Genomic DNA, 26,480 nt, shown 5'->3' with positions numbered 1-26,480 from the left:
ACATTGTATGCTTAGAGGAAAATTCATTACCAGGATAAAACTAAACAAATAGGAGAGCAGTGGACAAGGCATGCCTCACTCACTGGGTCTTCTGTATAACAGAGAATTACAGTCATTTCTTTTCCTGTTCTGTTTTCTGGAGTGTGATTTGATGGCCAAGTGAATATTAGGATGGAGGCTGTATTGTAAGTTTGAAAGGTTCTGACTCATTGGATTTCTTACAGATTGTCTTCACTCTGGTGGAAATGAACCAAATCAAAATTGCTGACAGCTCCGTCTGGTGCAGGAGACAACACCTATGCCCCTCACCTGCCTGCGGCCCTCTGACTTCAGAGGGGAGCCCTCCTGCAGGCTGCCCAGCACCTAGTTTTTGCATCCAGTTCCGTAGAAGTCTTATCAGTGCGAACAGCCTGCTTCATGCACTCAGTGGTCATTAGATATGCTTTGCAGCGTTAGAAACCTTCCATCTCATTCTTTTCTGAGCCCACTATTTCTCCAGATCGCTGAGCTCTTTTACCACTTGGCATCCCAAGTCATCAGCTAATTTTCTTTATGGAGTGTCCTTACCTTTCCTCTGTGTGGATAATAGTTTTGCTTAAACCGAAACTGGCAATTAAAGGAGTGTCTCTATTTTATTCACCCATACAAATTCTATATTCAGTTGAAAGGAAGGAATGGTAGGCAGTGTGAAAAGGATTCAAGTAATATTTGTGGATGGGGCCTTTTTAGTTGTTTTTTGTGACTGTCATAATATTTGAAACTCCCTATCATAGACTTGAATTTTAAAAACTGTGGGATCACCTTAATTTTAACTTTACCAATTTAGGTATGCTTTGGGAGTCTTGATTTTTTTTTTTTTTTTTTAAATAAGTAGTGACTATGAAGTATGTCACGAAGTTACAAGGTAAAGACTTTCTTTTACTTAAGGTGGCATTGATTGTTGAAAATGTTTGTTGGCACCTTTAGAAGGACCCTTTCTACCTCATTGATTATAGCAGCTGAGAAAGAAAGCATATGGGAGTGAGCCAAGTTCTTTGTAACCAGGTCAGAGGAATTCTGTGAGCTTACTTGGCTGAGGAGGAAGCTTGATAACCCTTAGCCTTGTGGGTCTGGTGATATTTTTTTCCTTTGATATTAGCACTTTACCCCTGTCCAAGTGGTGGTGGTTGTTGCTGTTGGGTGCATTAATCTTAGACTTTTTCACTTTTAAAATCAAGAAACTTGAATTTTCTGATTCTCTAAATGAATGCCCACTTAAGTGGGCAGAACATTGACCCTCTGTAAATATTTGGAAATGTGTGATGTGCTTTTTCTGACTTCCACCTCCTTTATCACTATTTCTCTTCTACACTGATGTTAAAGTTCCCATTCTGACACACACAAGGAGGCTTGCCCTGAATAAATACAGTAAATAAATGGTCTTTCTCTTCCTGAGAAGAATTCAGAGCACTTTTTGTTTTGATGTCACAACACAAAAAATGCCATCTTAAAAATACTGGTGCAGTTGGATTTTAGTTTTGAATTCCAAAAGTCTAATTTGAAAGCATACATTGTTTTTCCACTCATTTTAAAACTAGTAATAGGGACTTCCCTGATGGTCCAGTGGTTACGACTCTGTACTTCCACTGCAGGGGGTACAGGTTCAGTCCCTGGTCGGGAACTAAGATCCCACGTGTAGCACAGCTGAACAAAAGCGAAAGTAACAACAGGCAAAAGGTTTGACGCTGTTTACTTCGCCATATTGCTTCAGCCTTAAGCAAATATATAACAAAGCTACTTCTTGTGAGAAAGCAAAAGTTCCTTTTCTTCTTAGTTAAAGGAGGTGTATGTGTGAATGTGTACAGAAGCTATATATTTGTAATTACAGATTTTAATTGGTGACAGATTACCAATCAGTGAGCATTGGTAACTTTGGTTCTTATGAGACCGTTCCTAGAAATACACCCTCACGGTTCTTCCATTGCATTCTTGTTTCTGAACAGAAAAGTCAATGAACAGAGTTATTAGATTAATTGACAAACAACTACTAGGCCACTAGCAAATCCATTTTTTAACAGTTTACATTTGTTCAAATTCCTAAATCTTTGGATGTAGTTTTCTTGTACAAAAGCTGTGCTGGACTGCGTAGCTTTCACACACCTTGTTTGAGTTATCTTGCTTCTTGTTTCAATATGTTAATGGGTACTCATTGCAATAATATTTGTTTTAAGTTTATCTTAAGTCAGATCTCCACAGGTAATAAGGAACACACTGAAATGACTCATGTTACCATGATTTGTTATAACAACATTCATTAACTGTATTTATGTTGCTGCTTTTTGACAGAGGTCCCTGAGGCTAAATGACTTGTAAACTTACTCTACTTTTATTTTTGAAGATAGACTCCTTTTTGTTTGGTTATTAAAACTAATGACCTTTCACCGTAAAAGTTAAAGCAAGTGCCGACGTTCCAGTGGATCTCTGAGTCCTTCCCTTAGCATTGGCCCATTAGAAGCTCTTGAGTGGGAAATAATCATCTGGCACAAGACATTTGAACAGACCAGGCTCAGGAACATAAGTCTTGGCTCAGAAAACTCTTGTGTCATAAATAATCATTTGGCTTGACAATTTTTACAGACCAGCTAATAGAGGATTATATAGACACTTGCTCGTTAAAATAGTTTAGGGAATGCAAGCAAGAGTGGATACACATTTGAGGGCAGGAACTACTCGAGCTTATGCTTCTAGAAAGTCCTCAAGGCAGATCTCCACCTCTAGCAAAGTCTTGGCACGCAGCAGGCACACCGCAGATGGTGTGAGGGTTGGAGGTGTGCTTGCACTGAGATCCACCGCCATGGGAGCATGACTGGGGAAGAAGACTGTGGAACGAGGCTAGGAGTGTCAGCATCCCCCTGGGCATGGGAGATGCCTGCCTAGGGAAGAGGTGGGCAGTGACCTGGGACAGTCTGTAAGATGGGAGTCTCCAGTGAAAAGGGGTTTATTTTGTTCAGTTGTACATATGATATATTATAACTGTATGTAATTGAGAGGCCCGTGGACTGCAAGGAGATCCAACCAGTCCATCCTAAAGGAGATCAGTCCTGGGTGTTCATTGGAAGGACTGATGTTGAAGCTGAAACTCCAATACTTTGGCCACCTGATTCGAAGAGCTGATTCATTGGAAAAGACCCTGATGCTGGGAAAGACTGAGGGCAGGAGGAGAAGGGGACATCAGAGGATAAAATGGTTGGATGACATCACCAACTCAATGGACTTGGGTTTGGGTGGACTCTGGAAGCTGGTGATGGACAGGGAGGCCTGGCGTGCTGCGGTTCATGTGGTCGCAAAGAATTGGACACAACTGAGCGACTGAACTGAACTGAATATACATTACGACACAAGTAATATCACAGGTTGTAACTACATCATATATACGTGTGATGTCTGTATACACGCATGCATACAGTAGAATGCCGTTTGTTGCTAATCCAGGTCATATACACTGTGGGCCGTGTGTCACACACAGAGCGAGCCTGTCCTATCCCTGTTCACGCTCAGTTGCTTGAGTCGTGTCTGCCTCTTTGTGAACTATGGACCATAGCCCTCCAGGCTCACCTGTCCATCGGATTCTCCAGGCAAGAATACTGGACTGGATTGCTATGCCCTCCTCCAGGGGATCTTCCTGACACAGGAATCAAACCCACATCTCCGGCGTCTCCTGCATTTCAGGCAGGTTCTTTACCCATTGAGCCACCCGGGAAGCCCACCAGAAGCACTTAATTAGTGCTTTTTCCCTGTGTGTTCAACTGTTGATAAACTGTTAGTCTGAAGGTCCTAAAATATCACTAAACCTTACATGAGTCCCTCGTCTGCATATGGCATGCCATTTGCAAATCCCTCATAAATCCATTCTAAGACTGTCTTATTGTGAATCTGCTTTACTTCTTTCATTAATCATGAGCAACTCCTAAGGCTGCCGTGTGCCAGGCACTCTTCAATGCAGGCATGCTGGAGACAGGCCTCCAGGGAACCCTATGCAGACATGCGCCGGGAACTCAGCGATGGGAACGCTGCATGCACTTGGAGCAACTGAGGGATCTGAAGCACGCAAAGGGCATGATCATTTCTGCAATTTAGAAAGATCCCTTGGCTGCAGGAGATATGGGAAGAAGGGTGCAGGTGTGGGGGCGGTGTGGCAAGACTAAACAGACCCCTCAGTGGAGAGGCTGTTGTTCCGGAGGAGTTAGGAAAGCCTGGGCCAAGCTGGAGAGAAAGGAGCAGGTTTGAGTGATACCAGAGGGCAGGGTGGATGCCCCAGGACTTGGGGTCTGACTCGGCTAGGCAGCCGCATGAGTGGACGGTAGTGTGGTTCCTGGGGATGAGGAGCACTAAGCTAGGAACAGATCTGGGCTACTGATCAGCGCAGCAGTGAAGTACTAGCTCAGCACGTGTGCGTGTCGTCCTGGGCCTTCCCTGCCATCACACGTTTTTCTTTGTTCCCACTCACTATGCATTCACTTGCCTCTCATTTCCTTGCTGTTACTATTGTTTTTGCTCACCTTTCGCCTGATGCCACGAGGTCCTTTTTCTGTGGACCCATCCACGTCTGCCAAAGCCTCTCTTCCCTTGAGCCACGTCTTCCTGCTCATCCTCCTTCCTTGTCACTGGGCTTCTTTCTCCTGTCACTTCATGTGATTGAAGGCATTCTCCCTTGGGTCTCATGAGAGTCCCTGTAGACACAAGCTGGTGGGTTTGAGGGGGAAGGGCCTCAAGAGAGGCATAGGGCCTCCGCTGGAGGTGCAGGGATGTGGGAAGGAGCTGGGCGAGTGGCAGAGGGAACTCAGAAGATGCCTCCTGGGGTTATTAGTTCAGAGTCAAGGCTACCACCTGCCACTTGGGATGACAGCACTCTGCCCTAAGTGTGATTATCCTGGAGGAAAGAGCACTCTGCCCTAAGCTTGTGGGTTTTTTTTTTTTTCCTGTTTGTGTGTGTGTAGATTTCAAATGATCTCTTTATTATAAAAGTGGTAAATATTCACTGTAGAAAAACTACTGCCTATAGGTATGGATTTAGAAGCGGAAAAAAGCCGTGATCCAGGGACTTCCCTGGTGGTCTGGTAGTTAAGACTGCACCTTCACTGCAGAGGGTGTGGGTTTGATCCCTGCTCAGGGAACTAAGATCCCCCATGCTCTGTGGCCAAAAAAAAAAAAAAAAAAAGACTTTCTCATTAAATTGAGGGTAAGGAAAAAAGGAAGAAAGCCATGATCCAAACACCCAGAGATAACCCTAATTAAACCTCGGAATGCAGAGGAGTGTGGGCATGCTGGAGGTGGTGTCTCGAAAGCAGAATCACAGTACATACCCTGGTGCAGCTTTTAAAAAATGTGCACATGTCTCTTTGGGAGCTTGTGATTTTAGCCACTGAGCCTGAGAAGTGTGCTGCTTTCAGGCCCCATACTTCCTGGTCGGTTCCTGAAGGCACCCCCCTGAACAACTGTTCTTTCTACAGTGAGAGTGGCCTGCCTCCCCATCATTAGCCTACTCTTCTTCTCTTTCCCTAGGATCCCCTCAGTTCTGCTTGTTAGCTATGGAGAAGAGAGGCTTTTTCACTCCCCCATCATGTTCCCCCTCCAAGTGACCCCCACACCCTATCATGTTTTGATGGCCTGAAAGTTGCATGGTAATCCAGGGAGCGAAGGAGCTGGCTGGAAGGGGTGAGGCAGGCAGGAAGCTGTCCCGGGCTGGGCCCCTTTCAACGAGCCCACCGGCAGTTTCCATTCCCCGCCTCCACCTTCATCCTGTGCTGTTCTCTCCCCCTCATCCTGCTTTTCCCAGTCTCCTCAGTTCCCTGGAATTACATAATATTCCTGTTAGAATCAGTTCCTGTTTTGCTAGCGAAGAGGAATTGTGACTCTTTCAGGGAAAAACCCTGTTCTAACATTAGTAGTGACTGTCGGTGGCCAATCCATGATCTCACATGGGAAGCACACCACCATGCTGGCCTCTGTGTTCCCGTCTGAGTCAGCACGCATGTGGGATTACCGCTCGGCCACGGTCGGGTTCCCCTCTGCTTTACCCCTTCTTGGAGCCCTAAGTGATGTCTCTTAGGATGATGGAACCGCCAGCTTCAGTTAGGCCACTTAGATAGTGATCACTTTTACTCACCAGTAGATGCCTTGGGTCACTCACTCTACTCCAGGGACAATTCTCCTTATATACCGGCATTCACTTTTTAAAATATTTTATTATACAAAACTTAACATATAAAAATGCAGAATAATCAGGGTCCCTACCTGTCTGTTCCCAGCTCAATTCTCAGTGATCAGTTCAGTGGCCAGTGTTGTGTCAGCTGTACTCCACCCACTTTTCTCTCCAGTTATTGAAGCAATTCCTCGACATCATATCACTTTATCTTATTATCGGATTTTAGCATTTCATTATCCTTCTCTAACAGATAAGGACTCAAACACACCACCCCAGCACCATTATCACACCTAAATATTGAACCACAATTTCTGAATGGCATTAGATCTAGTCAGTATTCAAAAATGTTCCCAGCTGCCTTGTAATTTTTTAGTTAGTGTGTGTGTTTGAATCAGGATCCTAACAAGATTTGTATATTGCAGTTAAATGATAATGTCTTTAGACTTTTCTAACCTATAGGTTCTAATTCCTCCTTTCTTTTTCCCTTGTACTTTATTGTTGAAGAAACCTTGAATTCCTTGTCCTACAGGCTTTTTCTGTATGCTGGATCTTGTTGACTTCATCTCCTACATCCTTTAATATATTGACTACATTCACTTTTTAAGTCCTACAATGAATCCTTTTACAGCATAAATCACCATGCCTGCTGACACCCTTCTTGTATTGTAACGGAGCAACTTGCCTGACTCTTTACCAGGTGAATGGTTCTTGCCTTCATGTGACTCAGTGTATTCTGAAAGACAGTAGTTAATATCGTAAGCTCTTCCATAGTACCAGTGTCCAGAAATAAATATTATAAAGCATAATGTCAAATACAGGCGTCTATGTTAAAACGCAATGTGTGTGTTCTTGAAAAATGTTATATTTTGCAGAATTCCATGTTAAAAATAATAGAATTTGTGGGGAACCTCAGGTAAGAGGTAAACTGCTGAAATCTATGCAGTTTTGTAACCAAGACCACACATGTTGGCCTCCCCCCCCACACACACACACACAGTGTTGCCTCATGAAATAATTCACTCAGACCAAGGAGACTACTAGGGGCAATCTTTAAAACTCAAAAACAGTAGCATGAACATATTGGCTTGTAGGTGCTAAGTTATTAAGGACGGAGGTGGAGCGCTGAACTATGGGAACACCATTAAGCCTGGTTCCCCGGGATGCAGACTCTCAAATGGACATTAATTAGCATGAAGGAAATATACTGCGAGGTGCTGTGTGGAGACTTAGCTCTGAGGGGTGCTCAGGGGGAGGAAACAGGATCAGGCAGGGAGAGCAGCTGGGCCTCCATGATGTAGTCAGGTCCACAGCTGGCTCCTCAGGACCTCCTCAGAATCCCTCCAGATCTTTGCAGGAGCTGGGCCTTCATGGCCTTACAGTGAGCAGTCACTGGGGTCAGGCCTCTGTCCCCCAGGAATGGGAGTGTGACCTTAGGTCAAGGGGCTGCTCCCAGGAGGACTGACCCAGGAACAAACCCTTCAGTCCTAAAGGGCAGGTCTGGGGATGCAGCACGGGAGTTGCTGCCAGAGCTCATTTTAATTTTCTGAAAATAGAGCCAAAAGGGTTCTGCCTGAGCAACAGCCAAACTGAGAGGTTTGGGGGGTGTTTTCCTTTCCTTCAGGAAGCATGTTTCTGTACACGCTGTCTTGACTGCCCTCGCCTGGGAAAAATCACACAGCTTCCATGTCTTACCATGACTCTTCCCCTGCTCACCTGTGCCAGACAAACTGCTTGTTGTTACAGATACAGCTGTTGTCACACCACAAGCTAGACAAGAGAAGAGAAAAGGAATAATACCAAGGCCTCTTCACCTTTTCATTGACTTGAGAAAGCGTCACTATCCATAGACTTGTTCTTGGTGATATTATCAGGCTTAATGCCCTGAAACTCACCTAGAAGTAAGGCTCCTGCCGGGGCAGCAGGTGATCAGCGGTGCCTGACTTAGGCATCCTCTCCCAGCAGATGTCACATCACAGGCTTACATGGTTAGTTACTGCAGAACAGCAGAGTGGCTGAGAAAGGAGTCGTTTCTCTGGCCATCAAAACTCTCAGCTGGCTAATTTCTCTCAATGACTCTTCACATATGTTGACAAAGAAACAAGTGATGAAGGGCTGATTCTATAGCATTGCAAGGTGTTTTGGATTAATGAAAATGTGAAAGAAATGACCAGGGTCATGAACTCCAAATGGCTTTTCAACAAGTGCTTAGTTTTATGTGTCTGACTTCAACAACCTCGATTTGGTGAGGTTTCTGTTTCTATAAACAGGGAAGCTACTTTACCTAAGCACAGTCTGAACGTTGTGTGTCCCGTGGAACCTGTGCATCTTCAGTGGGAAAATGGATGGCCTCGTCTTTCCGCACAGCATGTCCTAGTTCTGCCAGGTTAGCCACACAAAAGCCCTTCATCTCCTAGCCGTGGCACCAGCCCAGGATCTTTTAGGTAACCAGTCCTTCCATGTTTAATTTGATTTCCCTGGCAACAAATTGCTCCTTGTTTCACTAAGGAGGAAAGAACTATTGACAGTACATTGCCGTATTCCTTTTAGGATGCATGACCCTATCCTCACGTGGAGAATGTATACCCACATATTGATATAGAGAAAGATATAGAGAATCATATATCACAACATGCATTTATAAACTGGTTATTTAAAAATTGCTGTTTCAACACTGGCTTGTTCAGTGTTGTTTAAATAAGTATTTCTCTTAGACTGTTTGTAGTTTGTACTATTTTGTCATTAAGTCATTTGGAGAATTGATCACTGACGCACTATTGGATGAAGCATAAGAATCTTGTCTTCTGTAGACTTTGGTTGTAAAGTATTAAGGAGGATTCTGATTTGTTAATTTGCCAGGCCATGGAGATAATGTGAGAAGCTTAAACTCAGCCCTAAATTAGTAGGATTTCACCAGGAGCTCTTAGTGTAGTTTAATAGAATTCTCAATGCTTATCAGTCATTACATCATAATCCTAAGTAATTCCACTGGATCTACTTTTTAACAGCCAAAAAATTCTGTTTAAAACAGAAAATCTTTAACCTAAAGCTTTATAGGAATTTGCTGGATAATTGTTTTCTTCCATAAGGTTTAAATGGTAAATTCTCTGTGTTTATTGGGAGTCAGAGTTCTGGTAGGTCTTTCTTTCTTTTTTGATATTATAATGGTATTCTATTATTTTAACTGGAGTGTAATTGCTTTACAATTTTGTGATGGTTTCTGCTGAACTACAAAGTGAATTAGCTGTATGTATGCATATATCTCCTCCCTCTTGGACCTCCCCTGCACCCCGCCCCATCCCACCCCTCTAGGTCCTCACAGAGCACTGAGCCAAGCTCCTGTGCATTACACGGCTCCCACGAGCTTTCTGTTTTACACATGGCAGTGTCTGTATGTCAGCCCTAATCTCCCATTTCATCCCACCATAAAATGGTACTTCTGTTGGTCAGGGTTCTGTTACTTCTTAACTGAAACCCAGTGAGCTGCTAGGAATTGACCCAGCTTTTTTTTTCTTCAAACAGCACTCAGTCTCTGCAAATAGCGCAAGGCCAAAGTGGCTGGGTTTTGTTTTGTCATCTGTTGCCTTTCTGATGTTTTCTGCATTAGGAAGAGTCATTTTAAGCAATGTAGTAGCTGTAGTGACAGTCAGCCTGCTCACTTGCATCCCTTGACATTTGTCCAGGGCTCCTTTTGTAATTCTCATCCCAACTCTCAAAATCACATGGAGGGTCTCAGTTTTACTTGACCAGTTTTGAAACGTTTTGTGGGCCTGAACGTTCAGTTCAGTTCAATCGCCCAGTCGTGTCCGACTCTTTGCGACCCCATGAATCGCAGCACGCCAGGCCTCCCTGTCCATCACCAACTCCTGGAGTTTACTCAAACTCATGTCCATCAAGTCGGTGATGCCATCTAGCCATCTTATCTTCTGTCATCCCCTTCTCCTCCTGCCCCCAATCCCTCCCAGCATCAGGGTCTTTTCCAATGAGTCAACTCTTCACATGAGGTGGCCAAAGTATTGGAGTTTCAGCTTCAGCATCAGTCCTTCCAATGAACACCCAGGACTGATCTCCCTTAGGATGGACTGGTTGGATAATTTAATAAGTATTGGAGTTTCAGCTTCAGCATCAGTCCTTCCAATGAACACCCAGGACTGATCTCCCTTAGGATGGACTGGTTGGATAATTTAATCAGCCTTAAAATGCATTTTGCATTTTATGTCTGGATTTCTGTAACCTAGATTAGATGGGGTTTCAAACACGGAAGCTGACCGGGGGAAGCTGCTTTCCCTAAGTACGATCTGAGCATTCTTGCCAGTGCTCTTTCTAAAAGGAAGCCTATAGGCTTCCCTGGTGGCTCAGTGGTAAGTGCAGGAGACACAGGTTCAATCCCTAGTCCAGGAAGATCTCACATGCCTCGGAGAAACTCAGCCTGTGCGCCACACTCCTGAGCCTGTGCCATAGAGCCCGGGAGCTGCAACTCCCGAAGCCTGTGCGTCTGGGGCCCTTGCTCCACGCAACACAGGCCACTGCAGTGAGAGGCCGGCACACCACCACTGGAGAGTAGCCCCCACTGCCCGCAACTAGAGGAAGCCCGTGCTCAGCAGCGACGGCCCAGCACAGCCAGAAGTCAGTAAATGAAGTTATTAAATAAGTAAAAGGAGGCCTATAACAGAGTGTCAGTTTTAGATAGTCATCTAATTCTTATTCCACAATTATTAAAGTTTCAGATTGGACGTTGTTTACCTGCTTACTTTGTGATCCTAAGAAATTCTTTTTAAAAAGTGTGTGATGTACTTTTAAAACAGTGACGTTATTCATTTAGTTAAATCAGTCACCTAATTTTAGATTATCACACCCCATGCTCATCCCAGCCCTTCCTCCTTATTACCATGATAAATATGTTTTTATGAAGGCAAAAGCTTGGCATTCACACTATTCTGTTTTTTAATGGGCCCCAGTTCCTTGGGATTGGATTAATCATGATGTATGACACATTATCATTGGTTACTGTGTATCTTAGACTCCTTTTTAGAGATCCCAAGAAAAATCTAGGACTACTAGGCTGATATCTTGGAGGCACCTTCTTCAAATTATTAGATAAAAGCAGCTGTCTTTGAGTTGAAGTTACAAGTGAACTTCAGAGCCCGCTTTCTAGTCATTTAGGCTCAGCCTGGATCTTCTAATTTAGCCAATACTGTATAACAGGCTATGTATAAAGAGGCTCCAGGGATGGTCACAACTCCCTGCAGTATAATCTCTCATTATTTCATCATTCTTCTTCTGAGTAACATTATTTTAATTGCTTTCTTCCTTTCTAGTTCCCTTGATCCAGACACTTCCAATTCCTTTTTCTTCTTAATTCAGATATTTCTCCTTGCCATCCAAGAGCATTATTGAATGACAGATGCTTAAACAAATAAGACACAACCCTTTTCGAATGATAAAGTATATCATGAGTTTATATTCACATTGTTCATTCAAATTCAGGACCACAAGACTTAATGTCATTAATCTTTTATTTTTATTTAGCCACAGTAAGAAATCTAGGAATTTCTCAATTCTAGAAATAAAAGCATTTAAATGACACATTCTTCATTTGCTTATTTCCCATTGAATATATAGTAGTCACAGAATAACATCAATAACTTGATTATCAAAAAAAAGAAAAAATAGGTTGAGGTGTTTTTAAAAAATTATTTTTGGCAATTCTTTTTGTCCCTTATGGTACATCTATTAGGTTATGTACATTCAAATTACAGTGTTTCAGAGTCATTTGGAATTTTGTTCTGTAAAAGGATTCAGTTGACTGGTTGCAAAATCAAGTTCATTTCATTTTTTTTTTAGAATTTTATTTATTTATTTTTGACTGTCTTGGTCTTCGTTGCTGTGTGCAGACTTTCTCTAGTTGTGGGGAATGGAGGCTACTCTCTAGTTGGAGTGCTAGGCTTCTCATTGCAGTGGCTTTGCTTATTGTGGCTCCCGGACTCAAGTTCAGGTTCAGTAGTTGTGGTGCATGGGCTTAATAGGGATAGAACCTGTGTCTTCTGCATTGGCAGGCAGATTCCTTACCACTGAGCCACCAGGGAAGCCTTCATTTTATTTTTAGAAGTTGCATTCTTAAATTTTAATTTTGTTATTTGTCTACTGATTCCTGATTATATTCTCCATTTTTATTCTCTTATGTTGTAAATTACTCACTTGTGTTATTTAAATTCTGCACAGTGCCTGATTCCAAGGTCTTTCTTCTTTACCTGGTTATCCCACTGGTCAGGCTGTGCAGCTCTTAATGCTCGCACATAAGCCCCAAAAGAAACACTGGTTCTAAATGAAGACACGTCTACTGTACAGTAGAAACCTACACAACATTGTAAAGCAACTGGACTCCAAGAAAAATTAACTTAGAAGTCAAATAAGTGGAGGGACATGTGCCCATAGAAACCATTCTGTCTGCAGCCTCTAGTTCACAGGCCTCCCGCCGAGTGCCCCCCATCCCTCCCCCTCCCCCGCCAGGCAGAACATCGACAGGCAGACAGGCAGATCAGACTTGTGCTACGTGCCCGGAAGCCAGTAGCACAAAGCAGTTAGGGGCAGGGCTCGGAGCAAGGAAGGTGGTAATGCATTCCAACCAGAGAGGAAGTTCTTATAAAAACGTCTACCCCTGTTGCTGCAGTTTTAGCAAAGTGAGATGTAAAATATGGGTATTTGTAACTTTTTTTTTAAGGCAATTTTATTTGGACCAAACCATTTTGAGATATATTACAAACCTCACATCTTTTCTTCATTCTGCACCCCTTCCTACCTCCCTCCCTCCAATCCCCAAGCTGCCCGCCACCCAGCCCCTGCTTAGGCTAGTTTATTGCCAGTCATGGTGCTCTCCACTCTGGAAAGTAGCAGGAAGAGCTGATAAGGTGCCGAGGACAGAAATCTCTGGTCTTATCTCTCTCCAGCACACGGTGCCGAGAGTGCGTCCTTTTCCTGTCCTCAGACAAGAGACATAAACCGACCATCTCCTGGCAGCAAGGACTTCAAACAGGGCTTGGGAGCCTGCCTCTACTTTCTGTAAGGCCAGAAAGGAGAAAGTGGGTCATCACTTTTTTGAAGATTGTTTTAGTACCACTAAAAATGTGTGTCGTCTTCCAGATCAACAAACATAACTTCATAATAAGACACAAATGAAAAAAAGCAGAAGGAAAGAAAAGCAGCGAGGGCTGAGGGAAAGGGCTACCTAAACAGCCAGAGCTGCAAGTCCCTGGGCTGTTTGGTTAGACTTTTGCCAGGACGTAGGTTTGGCCTGAAAGGATTAGATTTGGCTTTTTGTTTGTTGACAGATCAAACAAAAGGTTTAAAAGCTTTTGTGATATTAAGAAATCGACACATAGATGGCCCAGTGTTGGAGGAGAGGAGTGGAATATTGATACATTTTTCCTTTGCTCCCTCTGGCTGGAAAGTAGAAATCACATTCTCTCTGAGATCTCCATCCTGTGCTGTAATGAAAATAGGATGAAGAGGAACCTTCCTTTGGGTTAGGGCACAGCTAGTGGCTAGTGAGGCGGCACTTTGCTTGTCTTGCTGTAGTCTGAAGTGACTGGTGGGACACTGGTGATGCAGGTCTACGAGTTAACCATTTCTCCTCTGGGTCCTCTTTGGAGCCACGCTAGGTAGGAGGCGGTCAACCTTGACTTCATCCGCAGTCATCTAGACCCTCAGCGTCTAGTTTGCAGCTTAAGACTTTACACTATCGAAGAGACCAGGTTTGGTACTTTGCTACCACTTTTGGAAGACATTGGTCACTGGCCAGTGCTCACAAACAGCCAGTTGTTGGAATTCCAAAAGTTATTAACACTTAAGAATTGTACTTATTAGGTAATGGTAAATGTCCAGTTTTATTCTTGAAAGCTTCTTAGCCTCCTGTTAAGTCCTGAGTGCTGTGAAATTATCTAGGCTGCAATGAGCATAAAATTGTAACGGGCCTTAGCAATAGCTGTTGCTCTTCAAACTGTATTCCATAGAGCACTGAGCTTGTCAGGGGCCTGACCAGGGGAGGGGAGGTGTGTGAGCTCTGGGTTTCCCCAGCGACGCCTCAGCCACAGCTCCCCTCGGGTGCTACACACTAACCTTCTGTTCAGGATTTCGCTTGGAGAAAGGCACACACTGCTAAAACCGTGTTTAAAGAAAGTCACTGAGTAGCCCTCCTTCCTTGTTTTGCAAACGATTTGCTTTGAGGTCCAAAAGGACAGATTTCTTGACACCTAGGTCATTGCCATTTCTATGGTACCAAACTCAGCACCTTTCTTTCCTTGGAATATTTTATACCAGTGCCACTCAAAGTATGGCCAGCCTGTGACAGGGCAAGAAATTGAGAGTAAGCATTTAGAAACTTTTATAATAGTGTGATACTAAGTTTTAGAAATTGGAACTTGTGTTTTATGTGTCTTTTTGAAATTTTGTTTTCCTAGTAATTTTTATTTTTATTTTAAACAAAAATCTTGGCCAGCAATGGATTGGAGATTTTAAAAAGAAAAAAAAAAAAAAAATGGTCCTTCTCCTTTGGTAGTTTGGGAAGTGCTGTTCTGTAGGCATTGAGTTGAGCCAGTCAGGGGTCTACAAACAAGTGGCAGCTCTTGCTTTAGGAACTTTTAGGATTGTGAACAAACAGGGAGGCAGGATATTACTTGTTCTTTCTCCCTAATAATGTTTTGGTTATAAAATAAAATTATAGTTTATATGAAACTAAGAGATTATATATTTACATTATATGTATGATAATGTATAAGAGAAGGATTATATATTTAATAGCAGTAATAATTTTTTTTTTATGAACTCTCTGAAATTGTAATCTCAGTTTAATTGGTTAGAGGTTTTTTTGAATGAAGTTGTGTTGCAGTTAGTTTTCTTGTTTAGTTTCTGTCCTAAAAAATAAATTCTCCTGATGTATTATTAAAAAAAATTTTTATTGTGGTAAGAATACTTACATGAGATCTCAGACCATTCCCCCCCTCCCCCCGGCTCTTTTTAAATTGTGTGTCTCCCCGAGGTGGGAGCTCCTTTCTGGGCCCCGGCCCTGGTCAAGTAAACGGTAGCCACTAGCTGCTCCAGGAAGGGCTGGATGGCCACATTTTTGGTCCTCAGTCTCTTTCTCCTTTTTTTTGTATAATTTACTTTTATTGCATGACTCAATGACTTCAGAATTTTGTCTAATTTACTCTTACTAACTTGTGCGTGTGTGCTCAGTCGTGTCTGGCCCTTGGCAGCCCTGTGGACTGTCGCCCTCCAGGCTCCACTGTCCATGGGATTTCCCAGGCAAGAGTACTGTAGTGGGTTGCCATTTCCTCCTGCAAGGGATCTTACCAACCCCAGGAGCAAACCCACATCTGCTGTGTCTCTTGCACTGGCAGGAAGAAGGTGCCACTGAGGCACCTTAAATATCCTTTAAACACAGAATTATTTTGCCCTTCCATATTTACTCTTCGAAGTATTTTAGAAATATTTTCATTTGCTATTTTAATTTCTGGTCAATTAAAAAGAGGTCTATAGTAGAGACTGTCATACTGAGTGAAGTAAATCAGAGAAAGACAAGTATGACATCACTTATATGTAGAATCTAAAGAAATGATACACATGAACTTATTTACAAAACAGAAGTTGAATCACAGATGTAGAAAACAAATTTGTGGTTATGGGGCGGAGGGGATAAATTGGAAGATTGGGAATGACATATACACATTACTATATTTAAAATAGATAATAATAACCTACTGTATAGCACAGGAAGCTTTATTCAGTACTCTGTAATAACCTATATGGGAAGAAAATCTAAAAAACAGTGGATGCACATATATATACAGTGGATACACACAGATAAAACTGACTTCACTGTGCATCAGAAAGTAACGTAACATTGTAAATCAACTCTACTCCAGTAAAAAATTTAAAAAGAGGTCTATATGATAATTAATCTTACATAGTACACAAGAACAGAGGGAGAGGACTTAATAATAACTTCGTTCACCTAAATTAATTTATCTTTCTCTTCTTCATAATCGTGACTCTTCCAAATAACTGTTCATATTCTATTCCTTGTTTCAAAATACTAGATTCTCTAACATCTTCAAAAGATGCTATGCTTTCTATAATAAGAGGCCTAAATTTGAGTTGTTATGATTCTTAAGCAAATTTCAAGTCGGTGGCGTAAGGAAGGAGGAGACAGACCCTTCGTTAGCTGCTGTGTCTGCTTTTGGAGGTCCCGGCACAAGCCTTCAACCACTTATCAAAGCTATTTGTCCTGCCTCCAGAGAGCAGGGAACGGAACCAGTTGACCTAGAATTATAAAATACAGTCAACTTGGATTATTTTTAGGCTTCATTCAAAGCAGTTGGTACCTATGTCACATTGATCATTTCTAGCTTTGGAGGAGCCTCGTTTATCTTGTAACGGCCAGTGTGTTGTGAGCTGTTGCCACACGGATCACTATAACTTTCCAAGCCTTGAGACCTTTCAGAGAGGCTGGAAAACCTGCTCCTTTCTTCTTTCCCCAGAGGCTGCATGACTCTTATCAGGAGCTCTGATGTCAGTTACTTGAGAGGAGTTGTTGTCATAGAGAACCATCCTTTTAAAATATGTTTATGTTGGCTTTTCTTAATGAGAGCTCATTTGAGCAGCTGATGAGGCAAGTGGAAAAACAAAATGAACAGCTTTGTTAGTGTTGACCTTCCTATGAGGAATTTGGCATTATTTGTATTTCTCTGCTGTTGTCCAGGGAAAAGCAAGATACTTTGTCTCTTCCAGTTCCCATTATCTTCTCTGAGATGTCCAGTTCATTTCTCTGAGTCTGTAGGTTCCAGGCAGTGTTCCAGCGTTTTAACATTAGAGAGGTGTCTGCCTGCTTACAGGGGGTTGTGAGTTCTCTTTAACATCAGATCACTTCATAACCAAACTTCTTCCTTGTCTTTCAGAAATCAAATGGCAAATAGCGGCCCTCTCTAGCACTCACCAGTATAATTCAGTAAAGTAGCAAGAGACTGAAATTAGAACTTCATCGAAGCCTCAAGCCCTCCAACTCCGCATGTGTGTGTGTATGTACTTCACATGCATCTAACATTTCCAAATAGCAGATTATATTTCACAATCAGTTCATTCATTCAGCAGGTATTCACTTACCTTAGTTACTTAGTTTATTTATATACTGGAGAAAAAACACATTGCCACAATTTTTTTTTCTGATGAAATTCAAAACTTTATTTAAGTTTGAAATTCACATAATTTTCACATATCATGAAATAGTCTTCCTTTGATTTTTCTTTTCCCCCTGAACTATTTATAATGTAAAAACTGTTCTTAGCACACCGTGAGGTGTGCAAAGATCTGCAGCGGCTGGATTTGGCCCTTGGGCTGTTCTCTGCTTGCCCTGTTCTAGACAGAGCCCTCCTGGAGACTTCCCTGGTGGTCCAGTGCTTAAGACTCTGCACTTCCAACATGGGAATGAGGGGCACTGGTTTGATCTCTGGTTAGGGAACTGATGTCACATGTCCCTTATGTTACATTTTGTGTGCTGCGGCAAAAAAAAAAAAAGAGAGAGAGAACTCGAGCCTTCCTGGAACCCCTGCACAGGCCCCTAGAACCTGTTTGCATGAGCAGATACACATTACACACACACACATAAAGTTAAGAGGTGCTGCATAATTCTAGTCCCATTGTACTTTTTTATTTTTAACCCCTCTTCAAATCAAACCTTCCCTCTGGTCAGTAGAGTCTTGTATTTGTTTTTAACTCTTAGGATACTTGCCCACCTGAAAGTGATTGTGTCTTCCAGGCAGATTCCACAAGGCTGGTTATTTCCTGAGACGTTGTATGTTTAGCCTAACTCCAGATGTCAGTGAATGATAATCTTGAAAAAAAAAAACAAAAACAAAACACGCAAGATTTCACACTTGTGTAAACTTCTTGTGAGTGCAGAAATAGCTCTTTGTCAGTGAAACACTGTTTTCACTCATGTGGCAACCAAAAAGATGCCATAGAAGGCAAGAGAAGAGGTGTCGACAGAGTCACACTGTCCGTTTTCTAACCAGCGTGTTGATCACTTTAGAGCTTAACCTTTGGAGACAAACCATTTTGATGACTGCCTGCAGTCAGCAGCTTCACCAGTTGTGTGATCAGCTCAAGACAACCTGCAGGCTACACCTTAACACCCTGCTGTCAAGGTGGGGCTTCTAGTGGAACTTGACCCGACTGTTGGTCTTCTCAGAATGTCTTCTACCTTTGCCTCTGTACCCTGGAACTCTCTTGCTTTCCAGTCTCTTCTTTTGATGGCAAGAACAGTTAGCTTAAACCGCGCAGGTTATTTTATTGCTTGTGTTCAGCTCACCACACATCATGCCTGTGACAATACCCCTACAATGCACCACCTCATTTTGCTGATTTATTAATACCTAATTTTCTGGAAGGTGGTGTGATAACAAGTGGAATAACAGACAGAGGAGACACGAGTGGATCATTTGGCAGAACTGTGCATTGCTCAGGGCCACAGGGAGTAATTGGCTGATCACATTAAAAAGGCACTGGGATGTACCTGCAGTAGCCCCAAGAGGCAAGGTGGCATCTGATGAGAGGAGCACGGTTTCATCCTGCAGGAAGAACAGCCGCCTCAGAATGCCAGCTCTGTCTTTCCTCCCCGCTCTTCCATGCACCTTCTAGTCATTAGCCCTGCCTGCCTTGCTGGGGGCCCTGAGCCAGCAGACACAGAGCGTCCGGTGCAGTGGGGGTGGTGGGAGCGCGTCACAGCCTTCATCTGCCGGGCTTGGTGCTTCCCTGGAGCCCGCACCATGTGTTTGCTTTTCATGACAGGCTGTGCTACAGACGAAAGAGCGATGGTTCCTGCCTTCAGGGGACTTACAGTTTCCATGGGAAGATGCTTAGAAAGCAGACTGTACAAGACCAGAAGGTAAAAGTAGCAAATTGCTAGTCACAGGTAGTAAACAAGAGAGGTTGTTCCCCGAGGGACCAGCTTCTGGGGAGAGGCGCTTTTGTACTTGATCTTTAAGGAAGTGATGCCTGCGGCTGCAGACGGAGGGTCTGAAGAGCATTGCAGGGAACACAGCGGATGACCCCAGCAGCGTCCTCCACCCCCTCTGTCGGCAGAGCGTTTCGTGCCCCCACAGTCAGGCACCACCCTCACGTCAGCTCTGCCCTCCTCTTGATGGGACATGAAATCGCTTCTGACCTGAATTCATCACTGTCCTAAGTGGATGGGTGCAATTTCTACCTCCCACGATGACATCAAGGCATAATTAATTTGTGTTTGTCAGAACTGTCCCTCTGGAAAGCTTAGAAAATATGCCAAGTGTTCTTTCGAACTCATCACTTGCCAAGCTCTCTTAACTCTCTTCCCAGACGGATCCAGCGCAAGCTGACGACAGGCCAGGGTGGGAGTGAGCTTTTGTTCATCACAAGCCACAGCACTCACAGCTAATGACCCCACTGCCGAGTCTATCACCCTGGAGCGCTGGTGTCTGCTTTTCCTTTCAGTGAGAAAAGCTCACTGAAGGATTACTGTTGCACCGTGATCTCTGTGTCTTGGTGTGGAAATCAAAAGGCTTCAATCATCTTGTCACTTAAAATCAGCCGTGACACATGAGAAAGGCTGAGCTGCTAAATTTTGCCTTTAAACTTCATCCTGGACTGTAAGCTTATCACAAGTGGTAAGATTTTAGGTTTAAGGTGCATCTGCCGTTAAATTTCTCTCTAAATTCTCCATCCAGACTGCTCTGTTTCCCCGCCTCAAACATTACTAACAACAGTCTTCTGAGAATAATAAAGAGAACCCTCTTTATTAGGTCCTTTTAATGTTAATCCATCTGATTGGGTGTGTGAGTGGCACGGAGGACAGGGAACCCAGGAGAGCCTGAGCACATGGCTCACTGAACTGGCCAGCCTCTAGAGAGAGCGCCTAACAAAAGCAAAGGACAGCCTCCTCTGAGAAAAGGTGACGGGCATCTCTCAGGCACCCGAGATGATTGTGGGATGTGTGTGTGCTCAATTGCTCAGTTGTGTCCGACTCTTTATGACACCATGGACTGTAGCCTGCCAGTCTCCTCTGTTAATGGGATTTCACGCTCCCAGTGCAGGGGATCCAGGTTTGATCCCTGGTCAGGGAACTAGATCCCACATGCTGCAGCTAACACTTTGCATGCCTCCATTAAGACTGTGTGTGTGCTAAGTTGCTTTAGTCATGTCCAACTCTGTGCGACCCTATGGACTGCATGCAGCCTGCCAGGCTCCTCAGTCCATGGGATTCTCCAGAAAGAATCCTTCAGTGGGTTGCCATGCCCTCTTCCAGGGGATCTTCCTGACCCAGGGATCGAACCCACATCTCATGTCTACCTATGTTGGCAGGTGGGTTCTTTACCACTAGCGCCACCTGGGAAGCCTGCAACTAAGACAAGATGCAGCCAAATAAATAAATAATAATAATTTTAAAAAAACCAAAGCAACCCTTAAGTACAAAATGGGATTGTTATTTTAAAAGTTACAGCTTCTTACCACCTTTTTTTAGAAACATTGGAGTGATTTCCAGGAAGTAAGTTTAAAATAGATTCATATTCCAGTTAATAGTCAACCCCAGTTTCTTGCTTTTATTGATTTTAGCTTCTAATATATAGTGTTAATTCTTTTAAATGTATTCTTACAAATTATTCAGTGCAAATAGCATTTGGGCCCTTCTGCTCTCCTAAGTGGATTACTAGGTCTGCTCTCTGGCAGGTGGTTGGTATAAAACATTTTTCTGTGCGTGGACTTGTGAGTGCATTGCTGGCACTTCTGCATCTTGATCTGGCAGTTGGGGTACTCGTCCTCTCTGAGCCGAGCTCATCCTGCTCCTTGCTTCTCCGGCCTCCCTCTCCCTCCTCTGCTCTCGGTGGCCCAGGGGAGTGGCTGCCCCTGAACGTCGTTTCAGAGTTCAGTAGCCTTTAGACTTTCAAGTTGAATCTAATCTACTTATTTACTTGCTTAGTAACTGAGACCCAGAGAAGTTATGGGATTTATCTAAGGCTCTCCGTTAGTTAATAGCAGGAATTGGAATTTTAAAAGAAGAGGTTTCCTAGATCCCTGAGGTTAATCGAATATTTGGTAAAATCATTAGTTAGCCATACGTCCCTTGCTAGTATTTTGTATGAAACAGGAAGTTTTCCAGTTAATTGTAAACTTACTTTACTCATTTTTAGAATGCTGCTAGCAAATTGGGATTCTGAAAGTTTATGAAGTAGTGTAAGTCACATTACAGAATTTATTTTTTTGAGGTTGCATTATGTGTTTAGTGGAAACCTGGGAAGAAGCGAGTAGATTCTATTTCAATACTAAAAAGTATCTAGCGCGTTTCTCAGTACTTACTTACTTTGAAGAAGCAACCAGTTATGAAAAGTATTAGTTTTCTTGAACAAGTGTGCATTTTTCACATTTGTGGCTGAGAATATAGAAACAAGAATTGTAATCACTGCAGTAAAATTGGGTATTGGATCTGTAAAAGCATGAAATATGAGACCAGGCCCTTCCTTGCTCCTAGCATTCAGATTTGCAACCTGTCCCTCCTTCGTGTCCGTGGTTTTTAAATCAGATACGCTCTTGGAGTGTGGGAGGCTGCCCCAGCATTCCCCAGCTCTCCCCGAAAGTCATTGTCTTGCCCACTCTCCTCGGGATCAATAGCGTTTGGGTGCCGGCACCTCTGGCCTGTCTCCATGCCCTGCTGAGCTTGATGTGCAGTGGCCCGTGATTATCAAAATCCTTATCACCAGAGGAGTTGATTATGAGCAGAGTTATTTTCTGGGACTAGAAAGGCCCGCTGAATTCAATAAGTGACTCAAAAATGATCTTGTATTTTCTAGTAACTAAAAGTGTGATTAATACCAGTAATTAGTTCCTGTGATTTAACTGTTAAAAGCAGGAATTCCGAAGGTAATAAATGAGTGAACAAGGTAAGGAGCCATAGGATATGACTTGAATTTGAGCTCCTAAGACACAGAGACGCTCCAGAGGAGCTGGCCCACATAAAACAAACTCCTTTAATACTGTGAAACTAAATAAGCCCTGTTTTATATAAACAGGCCGCCTTCATACAGACTTGCTGTGTGTGGCTGTGTGCCCTTATTTCATGAAAGGCAGGACCTTTCTTGTCCATGAGACTGGGATTGGCTGGGATCAAGAGAGTCTTAAGATTTTTCATCCTGTTCTGTAAAACTTCAGATCTTTTTCAACATTTGAGGAACCAGAAGACAAAGTGACCTTGTTTTTGGCTCCTGTGCAGCTAATTTTAAAGTTTCCTCAAAATTACTTCTTGGGCTTCCAGGCAAAATCGAATACTGATAGATAACATTTATTTATTTATTTTGATAGATAACATTTAAAAAGTTCAGTTGGTTTATTCCACCTTGGTAAAAGGTGTTCTACATTTTACCTTTTGAAGTTTAAAAAACTGACTACATGATTTTGTGTTTTTAGCCCTGAGTAAAATTAGGTTTGTGTTGATCAAATAAGTTTGCTGTTGTTGGTAAGGTATCTTTGGTGACAGCTGTCTGGGGTGATGGCCATTCAAAATCCCATTGCCCACTGAAATAATACTGAGTCAGTCAGAGCTTCAGGCTGGAGGCCACTGAGTTGGGTCTGGAGTGTTGCTGTAACAAGAAAATATGTAGTTCAGTTATATGTGTTTGTTGTAATAAAGACAGCTGCATGAACAGAGTTTTGCCCACCAAGTTCAGAATAATTTGTGGACTCCAATTGGAAATGGATTTATTTAGAAAACTGTTTTCCAACATGGAAAGGGTTGGACAACCAATCTCTTCCTCTGTGAATAAGTGAATATGAAGGAAGAACCCAGGTAATTATAAAAACCTAAGTTTAGCTTAATTACTTAATGGCTTATTTTAAAAGACTGTGGGCAAAATTATTCCAGACACTGACTTGACTTAAAACACAGTCCTTATATTCTTCCACTTGAAGCTACTTCCTTTTTTACACACACCTTTTCATCTCCTTACTGCCAGCCAGCCACAACCTATATGGTATGATACTAGCATTTAATTTTTCCCCCAACCTATTAAGTTAGGGTTTTTTTTTCTCTTCTCAAGCTTTACAGCTGGGAGTATATTTATTTAAAATTAAAATATAAACCGCAGTTAATCCCAGTGGTTACGAGTGAGTAGTTCCTCCATCTAGAAGCAGGACAGACACAGCCTGAGTGTCTCGGTCACGGTAGTTGGGGGCGGGAGGGGACGTCTCCTGTCTCCCAGCCCTGGCGCCTCCCCCAAGTGGCTGCCGGAGGGCCACGCTTTGCCTTTGCGGGGAAAAGAAGGTGCCCTGGACACACCAAGGCCCAGGTTGGCGCGTGGCTTCTGGGGTTTGCATACACGCGGTTTCTAAGCTTGTGGGTCAGGGCACAAAAGCCTGTGTGTCCACAGCGAGCCGAAGGAGGTGTCCTGGTGACACCACAAAGCTCCGGGCTTTCGGGGTCTTTGTTTCTGAGCCTCCAGGACTTTTGTTGCCATTTATCGTGTTGTTGCCCAGGAGCTGTTCATTCAGAATTCCGTCCAGGTGACTTGCCGTCTACCTCGTGAAGTTAGCGTCTTCCTGTCCGGCCTCCCGCCCTGTGCAGTCCTCCACCGGTGCATCTGGCCGCCTTGTTCCGTGTTGCGCAGCTCGGCTCTGGCCAGCAAGGAGGAGGAGAGGAGGGGAGACCTGGTCCCCTAGCCTGGTCTCCGGGCTGCCAAGTGTGTGGGGCTCCGGGCGGAGGCCTCCTGGATGTGGTGAGGCATAATTAGCTGGTAAATAACCGTTTTTCCCTCTTCCCCACCCCAGGACCACCCCAGCCCGTCTGCCACGGAGGAGACGGACACCTCCCGCACGACCACCAGCGCCTTCACCATCCACGAGTACTTCGCCAGGCGCATGGCGGAGCGGAAGAGCAAGGCGCAAGGCGTGGCTGCAGGGCCCGAGGCTTCAGAGACCCCAGTGGAAAGGAAAGGGGGGAAGAAGAGAAAGAAGGAGGCAAAAGATAAAAATGTGGATGACGACATCCAACCTAAGGCCAAGAAGAAGAGAAACCAAGTGGAATGTGAGCTGGGAGACCCTCGCTGGGACGAGAGTCCTGGGGCTTCAGCTGGGGCTGGAGAGGGTCGCGTGGGGCCCCTCGACGAGCAGGACTCCCCGCCAAAGCCCAAGAAAAGGAGGGGAAAGGAGAGGGGACCAAAGCAGGTGGAGGCAGCAATGGGGAGGACGCTGGATGAAACACCAGTGAGAAGGAAGAAAAAGAAGAAAGCTTCCACCTAAGTTCTCTGGAGCAGCGCCTCCCAGCTCCTCTGTGTCGGGGCGCTGCCGGGACAGACTCCCAGCCAGGCGTCAGCCGGGTTCACCCGGGGGGCCGCGCCGCCTCCGACATGCCTGGCCCCTGCCGCGTCTCGCCCGCACCACGTTTTCCCAAATCCTATTCCCAGAACGTTTCGATCTTCCAAGTCCTGGCTGTCGCAGACAAATAAATTTCTCACTAGACTCTTGAGTCCTTTGGCACATTTATTCACCTCCGTGTGAGCACAGCGTTATATGCACACACGCGTGTGTGTCTCTCACCGTCTGTATTTGCTCTTGGTTTCCTTCAGTGACAATGAACTGTGCTCGCTTCTGAAGGACTTAGTCTAATTAAAGGATTAAAAGGCATTCAGAGAGTTTTTGTTCTATAGCCAACCCACGCGTCTCTGCCAAGTCGGTTTTATATGATTACATTCCCAAATCAGAGAGTTGCTTTGGTCTGGTTTGGTGGTGATGGGAAAGTTGCGCTAATGCTCACTGTCCCACTGAGCAGTGACAGCATGTATTTTAAGGTCTTCTTCCCCACGACTGCAGATTGGAAGCAGTGAGGTGACAGTGAAGACAGTTTAACTTCCCAGCTCTCACAGGAGGCCTCTCGCAGTTCCTCAGCAGGAGTCGGACGTCAGATACGTATCCAGTTGGGGTCCCTGAGGACAGATCCCCTAGAGAGGGCTCCTCTTCACCTCTGACCATCAGGAGATCCTCAGGAGGCTAAACAAAACAAAACAATGAGACTCTTAAGTTTATGAAGTTAATATCATCACGATTGAGACTCCCGTAATAGTAATAAAATAAATGAATATTACATAAAGTGTTAAAGATACCTTCAGCCTTGCTCACACCAACAGGTGTCACCTCCTGTGTTTATACCCGCCCCGACACACCCTGGCGTGTCTGCGTGTGTGATGGTTCAACTCTCCACACGTGGGTTTCCCCGGAAAACTGCAGACACTGTGACACCTCTTTGGGACACAGAATGAAAAAGAAAAGTGCAGCGGATTTTGAGGTCCAGCGCTGTGGTTTCCTCTCTTCCGCTCTCTTTGTTCTCTTGACCTCTGCCTTCTCTTCTGCATCCTTTCACCCTTGCACTCCCCCCTCCCTGCTCCCCTCTTATTTTCTGTTCCTGGTTTTCCTCTTAGCCCTTGCTGGCTGCCTGTTCCCCATCCTGCAGACCTGTCTGGAGCCGCGGGGCTGTGGCACGCGGGCGGGCAATGTGCTGCCTTCCACCTGATTTGTAGATATGCTCCTGGATAAGAGGAATGAAAACTCAACCACCACCTGATGAACTCGTGCCCTTGACTTGAACCCCTGGGGTCACACATTATATATGAAGAAGCATGGCCCTGAGATTCTTAAAACGGAGAAAGTGTATGAAGTATGTTTGATTTTAGTCTCCTAATACTCCAAATGATGCTAACTGTTTAAAAGTATACACACACATACTACAGGGAAAATTCTTATGAGGTCTAGTTTCTGAGTTTATCGTGGCCCTCAGCATTTAGAATTCCAAGCAAGGTCCGGTATAATAAAGCACCAAAGATTTTTAAAGTCACTTTTCTTCCCAGAAGGCACATGCCCAAGTTATCTCTGCTTGTCCTGTCTTGTTATGGAACTAGAATTTCAGAAGGGAGTGGCCATGTAGAAAACCTAAAGATAATTATCTTTATATGTGTATAGACTGGGGTGGGTTTGTTTCCTTTTTGCCTTTTATTTACTTTAACTTCCTTTACCAATAAAAATGAAGAGTCAGGAGAATATGCTGAACTGTGTGCAGGAGGAGGAAGTGAATGGGCATTTAGGCAGCAGGGAGCTGCACACCAGTCATCTGGGGTTCAGGGGGTGGTGGGAGGACCAGAGGAGGGAGGGGCTGCGGGGAGCTCTCAGAGTTGGAAACCCAGGGCAGTGACATCGCGAGACTAGGTAAGTGTGGCTCTCACGGAGAGCGCCCGTA

General features: G+C 44.0%; 1 protein-coding gene across 1 annotated transcript in view; it reads left to right on the top strand.

Annotated features, from left to right (window-relative positions):
• The window catches only part of PINX1 (PIN2 (TERF1) interacting telomerase inhibitor 1), a 61,411-nt gene extending 36,699 nt beyond the window's left edge, over positions 1-24,712 (top strand). Inside the window, exon 7 of the mRNA XM_020896681.2 lies at positions 24,023-24,712. Within this exon, the coding sequence (XP_020752340.2) occupies positions 24,023-24,493 (471 nt within the window). The 3' untranslated portion in view covers positions 24,494-24,712. The remainder of the gene's footprint in view (positions 1-24,022) is intronic.
• Positions 24,713-26,480: the final 1,768 nt, after the last annotated feature.

The sequence above is a fragment of the Odocoileus virginianus genome, chromosome 18, assembly GCF_023699985.2.
Source record: "Odocoileus virginianus isolate 20LAN1187 ecotype Illinois chromosome 18, Ovbor_1.2, whole genome shotgun sequence".
NCBI classification, from domain to species: Eukaryota; Metazoa; Chordata; class Mammalia; order Artiodactyla; family Cervidae; genus Odocoileus; species Odocoileus virginianus.
Note: the sequence above shows the minus strand (reverse complement) of the source record. Positions and strands in the feature narration are given on the sequence as shown.